The sequence below is a fragment of the Centruroides sculpturatus genome, unplaced genomic scaffold (assembly GCF_000671375.1).
Source record: "Centruroides sculpturatus isolate CEXI.00-Female unplaced genomic scaffold, Cexi_2.0 scaffold13, whole genome shotgun sequence".
NCBI classification, from domain to species: domain Eukaryota; kingdom Metazoa; phylum Arthropoda; class Arachnida; order Scorpiones; family Buthidae; genus Centruroides; species Centruroides sculpturatus.
Window position 1 is genome coordinate 251,644 of NW_019384405.1, and position 7,489 is coordinate 259,132.

General features: G+C 26.8%; 1 protein-coding gene across 1 annotated transcript in view; it reads left to right on the forward strand.

Annotated features, from left to right (window-relative positions):
- The first annotated feature begins 2,451 nt into the window (after positions 1-2,451).
- Positions 2,452-7,489, forward strand: part of LOC111618786 (protein unc-79 homolog) — a 125,065-nt gene continuing 120,027 nt past the window's right edge. Inside the window, exons 1-3 of the mRNA XM_023360355.1 lie at positions 2,452-2,691; positions 4,959-5,071; positions 5,227-5,278. Of these exons, the coding sequence (XP_023216123.1) occupies positions 5,257-5,278 (22 nt within the window). The 5' untranslated portion in view covers positions 2,452-2,691; positions 4,959-5,071; positions 5,227-5,256. The remainder of the gene's footprint in view (positions 2,692-4,958; positions 5,072-5,226; positions 5,279-7,489) is intronic.

Here is a 7,489-nt window from a genome sequence, read left to right on the forward strand (position 1 = left end):
CGTTAATAATGTATCCCTTAAATGTTCAGTAATTTCACAAGATACAAATAAATGGTTCTTAATATTTTCACAGAGTCGATTACATAAATGGCAGTTAGAATGGGCAGAAATATTCATTCTACGCCTATTTAATACAATAGTATAGTCATTAAGTCACAATTGAATTATCAAGGATTTAATATTATAACTTAAATTTGATAATAAATAATATCGAGGTGTCCATGGAGCTATTGAGGAAGTCTCAAAAAACCTACTCTTTTGTTCAATATATTGAATGTCTTGAGCCCAGTATTTATCTTTTAATGACTGAAATATTTCAGNGTATATGAACTATCATTTTCCAAACTTTCCAAATATAAAAAAAATTATTAAAAAATAATGCGTGTATAGGCTATATATATGAATTATAAGTACTTTTTATTAACATTTGCAGGGCGATTGTGTGGCGGATGGTATGATAAATCATACTTGCTATCATAAATGTTGTTAAAAACGTTTGAACAAATAAATTTTATTTTATTACTGTTATTTTTTGTGTCAATATGGAGAATTTAAGTTCCCGTAGTCCTTCTCTAATTGTATTCGCCACTGCCTCTAAATACAGATATTCTCGGAACTGAAAAATTGATAAACGGAAATATATAGGCCTACATGTACCGTACGTGGGTAGTCCGATATTAAAGGTACAGGCCAAAATTACACTGTTTATAATTAAAGAAAATATTTAATACATTCCACAAAAACTACATACTTTTGTTTATTTCTCGACATAATCGCCGTAACCGTCGAAACATTTATCCCAGCGTGACACTACTTAAACATCCCTTCATTGCTTTTCAAGTTGCTTGAAGTAGTCCAGAATCCTCCAGGTATCCTCCAATTCATCCTGATCTACAAAGTGTTTCCCGCCAAAATTTTCTTCAAAGGTCCGTATAAATGAAAATCCGAGGGGACTAAATCTAGACTATATTCCATACGTCAAATCAAACCAAACTGTGGTTGGCACAGCGGAATTGGGAGGCCCTGCAACATCCTCCGTATAGTCCAAATAGACTTTTGAGTCCGTATAGACTCAAAAGTATGTAGTTTTTGTGGAATGTAATAAATATTTTTTTTAATTATAAACGTTAGTGTAATTTTTGCCGGTACCTCTAATATCGGACTTTCCTCGTGTATCTATACACAATACAGTAAAACTCCAATTATCCGGATTCTGATTATACGGATCGCCAATTTCCTGACTGCCCTTCGACTTTGTTAAAAATAAATAGACATGAATGTATATGTATGTACGTACGTACTGTATATGCATAAAAAGTAATTTCTAACTGTAGGAAATAAACTATATTTGTAGGAACTGTACATTTCCACATTTTAATATTTTATTTGCACATAATTATGTACGGTACGCATATATACAACAAGGTGTTTAATAGGAAAAAAAAAAAAGACTATTGTAACCAAAAATTCAATGGAGGATGATTGCAACCCTGCTTTACACGCTTTAAGGAAATTATGTCTCATTAATAAACACTTGTTTATGAAACTATAACTGTGAAGATTTTCATTATTTTATTATTTAACATTTTAACTTCCAATAATATACTGTATTATTATTTTATCTGTAATGAAGAAAAAATAATGTAAAAATATGACATTAAAGTTTCGGTTCTGTCACCGCCACCTATTCTACTTTCGATCTCTATTACAGTTTGAACATCTAAATCTAAGCTATAATTACTCGAATTATTTTAATATTATGTATCAATTGAAATTATCTCTTATAATATTATTTAATATTTTATAAATTTCGAATTGCATTTCTATAATTCACTTATATAAACTAAAGACGCGACTCAATAGTACAAATTTGATTGGACGATATAATCACGTGACACAAACGGACTAACAAGGAAACTGTCGGAGTGTCTTCTAATAAATTTTAATAAAATTTAGTTAATAACTAAGTTAAAAGTATACAAACTCTATTTTAATTTTCTAGCATTCACTAAAAGTGTTGATCAGAGTTATTAGCAATCAAATGTTGCACTACTTTATAGTAGTTTAACACAATTATGCAAATTTTNTATGTATCAATTGAAATTATCTCTTATAATATTATTTAATATTTTATAAATTTCGAATTGCATTTCTATAATTCACTTATATAAACTAAAGACGCGACTCAATAGTACAAATTTGATTGGACGATATAATCACGTGACACAAACGGACTAAGTAAAACGCGTCACGATAAAAGCATAGAATTTAATTCTTTTATAATTAATAAGTTTTATTTTTTTTTCCTAATAAAATTATCGTTTCAATAATTTTATCACACGAATCAAAGTTATAATATGCGTGACTAGATGGCGTCTCGAATAAACAAAATATATTATTATAAATATTACTTTTTTTTTTTGGTTTTTTAATATATTTAAGAATACAAAAGAAAAAATTTATATGTTTCAAACTATATTTTATAAATATTTTTAAATTTATAAATAAAATCGTCACAATATGTCACACTTGCCAGTGTCCCATTGACACGTGAGAATCAATATCATTTACACTTATTTTTCCATTTTATAGATTTTAGATATTTATAATATGGGATTAAATAGAAGCACAACGATGTCAAAAACTGAAAATATTTATTTCAAAGAAAAAAGATGAACTATATTTTATACAGTAAGTATATTATTTACAAATTAAAAAACAATATGTCTTTACATGATACTACTTTTAAACACTACAATTGTTAATTAAGTGAAGTGTTATAAACAATGTGTATATTTAATGAGTAGAAGTTGTATATAGGTGTGTGTGTGTATATATAAATTACCCAAAGTTAACTTCTATCTATTTTTTATCCATAATTCTGTTGATTACCGGGAAAACATGTCATTATTAATTAATTAATTAATCAATTGATTAGCAAAATAAAAAAACTTTGCTAGTTATTTTTATTAAAAAGTAAATTTTACTTAAAAACAGACACATTTTTGATAGAATTTTAATTAATATTTTGAAGTAAAATAAACACAGACTATTTTAAGAACTCTTCTTTTTTTTTTTAATCAGTTTAATGATGAAAATTCTATCTTCTGAAGAATATTCTTAAGTTAATCTAACATTATTAGACTTAAAACATTATTAGACTTAAAACATCATTAGACATAAAAAAATAAATTATATCAGAAGAAGATTCTATTATAATTTTTTTTTTCTAAAAAAGTGCAGGTTAAAAATACAATTTTTTTTTATTTTCTAGAAATATTTAAACTCAATTTTTTATAAGGAAATTGTATTTTAATTTTTCCTAAACAAATGTATAAAATTCAGTTTTTTTTTTTTTTTAGGAAAAAAATTGATTCTTTTGTAAATATTTATTTTTATGTGACTTTACGTAATTTCAAAATAATTTAATTTTTACGTTAATATAGTTAATCTATATGAAATATAAATTGCGCCAAATTTTTTTGTGTATTTTAATATGTAAAATGTGAGATTTGGAAGTTGAATAGGCAGCTTGTGAATTTTTTAGCAGTATTAATGTAGTAGTAAGTCTGTTTCATTAATTTAATATTATTTTGAACTGAATAATTGAATTTAAAAAAATGATACAAAACTGTTGTCTTTATGTGAAAGGTATATCATATAATTTTTTTGGATTTCTTACTAATTTCAATTAGTTGATTTTAGGTTTAATAATTTTAATGTTTTAATAAATAATATATAATTGTTTGTATTATTAGCAGGACTGTCAAGAGGGGAACAGGAGTTTTTCCTTGAGCCTAGAGAAAACTTAGGGAACTACAGTGGTTCCTCTCCCTATAAATAATGTTTTTACTAACAGAAAGTAAAATCTTTATGACTATTTTGTATTAATGAAGAAAAATTCTATGCTGGGCTGTCGAGAGATCTTATAGGATTTGGGAGTGGAGTGGGCTTCTTTTGCCTCTTAGAGGATCCCTTTAGCCTTTTGTTTTTTGAACAAATGAAATGCACAGAATGTTTCTTTATTAATAGAAAGAAGTCTTAAAAAGATTTTATTTTCTATTAATAAAAATAATGTTAATTTTATAGGGGTAGGAATCACTATAGTTTTTTACAGGCCCAGGGAAAAATCTCCAGCTCTTCCCTGCTTGATGGCCCAGATTCTGCATATTTTATTTTTCAAAAAAAAAAAAAAAAAAAAAGAAAAANCTTAAAACATAGCGGAAAATAATTTGATACATCGGTAATTTCGAATGTTTAAATATTTTTAACAATGCCACACTGATTACTCTTTTACATGAAAAATTGGTCTAACATGTACTGTACTTAATGCTGAATTGCTTTGAATTGATGGTATAAGTAACGCAAGGCATAAACTATTTTTCAAGGAAGAACTGTTATAGGAAACTGGTCCTTATGTAGGTGTTAGAACACTCCTTGATATTTCTAGAACCCATGGCACAATTTAACGAAAATATCTACATATAAATTACATGTTAGAAAATTTTGGTAATTTGCACTGTACTGATTCAAACAGCTAAACAAATACAGCATGCGTTCAAAAATGTTCTATTATTTTTTGCATTACTTGGAATTCCAAAGTCTCCTGAGCCTAAGAATGTAAAAATTATAATGTAATCATCTTCTTCCTTCTGTTAAATTTTTTTTTATCTTGCTTTAAAATTCTATTATAGTACTGTACAGTAAATGTATGGTGTTTTATAATGCTAGAAATTCTCTAAATTTTTCAAACTTTAAAATATTTTACAAATAACAGTCTCCTATCGTAAAGAGTATAAGAACTAAACCCATTCAAATTCTTCTACATGAGTTTGAAAGAAATTAGAATTGGAATTAAGAAAGAATTGCATGTGTTTAGTATTAAATAGCAATAAATTGTTTGAATTAAGATTGTTATTTTTTTAAAAAAATTAAATTTTGAAATGTTACATATTTAGAATTATATGATCACAAGAATTCTTCATAATTCTTTTTAATATGAATCTTAAATGATTATTTGACATAAGAACTGTGTAAGAGAGTTAAACAGTTTTATAATTACTTAATAAAGGTAAGAATTATATTTTTCAAAATAATTTAATTTTTACGTTAATATAGTTAATCTATATGAAATATAAATTGCGCCAAATTTTTTTGTGTATTTTAATATGTAAAATGTGANATAAAGCATTTATAAATTATAATTGAAATATTATTTTTTTGCAGATATATTTGGTATTTTTAAATTGTTGATTGATGGGTACTCGAGCAGCAGCCTGTAAGTAAATTTATATTTTTATCAGTTTTGTAGAATAAGAGGTGCTAATGCTAATATTAATTTTAATAAACAAAGTTGCAATGCAAAAACTACAGGGTAACACATGTGAAACCAGCTCCACTCACTGATTGAGTAAATTACTTATTTACTTTGCAAAAAATGGACAAATAAGACAAAATAAAATTAAACAAAGAAATTCTGAAAACTTAATTTTATTCATAAAATATCATAGAAACTTGTATAACCAATGCCTCATTATTTAAAGAGATCTGATTCTATCTGGGACATCCTGTATAATTATAATATTCCTCCATAATTATGCAAATAAAAAAAATTAATTTAGATAAACTTTGTTTTATCAATTATTTTTTTTAAACATTCACATTTCAAATTGTCCATTGAGGGATTTTCCTCATAAATGAAAGAATAGGTCTCATAAGTATAGAAAATACAGTAATACCTTGGTTTTCATTAATTGCGGTTATTGTTGGTTTCGGTTTTTGTTGATGTTTTTTTGTGAAAAATATGTCTGTTTTTGTCGGTGTGCCCATGTGACTGCCTGCTGATTTTGTGGAAAAAAAAAGGGCGACCCACAGGTTTTCCTACTCAGTGTGGCGTTGTTTCTCATTGTGTGAGCATTACTCCTCATGTCTAGTGAAACAATTCCATTGCTTTTCTTTTAGCTCCATCATGGGACCAAAGACAGTTTCCAGAGCCAGCAGCCCTTCGAGTACCATGTTAAATACTATGTTAAATGTTAATTTATTCTTTACATTAGATTTTTATATTCATTTTATATTAATTTCTTATTGTTTTTAGTTTTAAACACAGTATTTATTTTCTATAAAATGTGTTTTTGGTATGTATTTTGGAGCGTCTACAACAAATTAAATGAATTTACATTGATTCATATGGAAATAATTGCTTCAGTTTTCATCAGTTTCAGATTTTGCCGATTGTTTTCGGACAGATATTGATGAAAACCAAGGTATCACTGTATAAATAATAATTAAATAAATATCAATCAATCAATCAATCAACATTTATTTGCTACGGCTTTTGCCTTTACAAAGGGGGTTACAAAATCGTGCGACATTAACAGATACAAACATAATTATACATAATTTCAAAAATATTAAAACTTAATTAATAATGTTATGTTAACATGTTTAATAAATAACAGAAAAATTTATAAACTTTAAATAACATGTCAGAGCTTAAATTATCATCGTATAAACAAAACATATCAAAATTAGTCGTTAATAATGTATCCCTTAAATGTTCAGTAATTTCACAAGATACAAATAAATGGTTCTTAATATTTTCACAGAGTCGATTACATAAAGGGCAGTTAGAATGGGCAGAAATATTCATTCTACGCCTATTTAATATAATAGTATAGTCATTAAGTCGCAATTGAATTATCAAGGATTTAATATTATAACTTAAATTTGATAATAAATAATATCGAGGTGTCCATGGAGCTATTGAGGAAGTCTCAAAAAACCTACTCTTTTGTTCAATATATTGAATGTCTTGAGCCCAGTATTTATCTTTTAATGACTGAAATATTTCAGCCATAAAAAGGTTTTTATTTGAGACCTGAATATAATAGTCAGTAGAATAACCTAATTCAGACAATAAATTTTCAACTGAGGAGGACCAAGTTACAAACGAAGAATTTCCGACTATTAATTTCAATTTGTTATAAATCAACTTTCTAGGGTCGCAATCTGGTAACTCCAAAATTTTACTCCAGTATCTAAAAATACTCATTGTTAAACGTATAGCCATTGGTGGACGACCCAATTCAAATCTTAAGACAGGTCCAGGCACCGAACGATTAATATGAAATATCGATCTAATAAATCTCAATTGCGTCTTCTCCAATTTATCAACAAAAGATGGTCCCCAAATAGGGAACATATACCCCAAACTTGAACGTATCAAGGAATCAAACAATCGATAATACGACTTAATAGAAGACTGCTTCATTCTGACCATAAGTTTTATTAAATTAGAAAGCTGTAGTTTATATTTCAAAAACAATTTATCTAAGTGAAAAGAAAAAGAACCCTGTGGAGTAAAATAAATACCCAGATACTTATAGGACGAAACTATCTCCAATTCAGAGTTAAATAAATAAAATTTATCAGCTTTCCCCAGTCTACCCCCTCTCCGAAAAACCATTACTTTAGATTTAGTCTCATT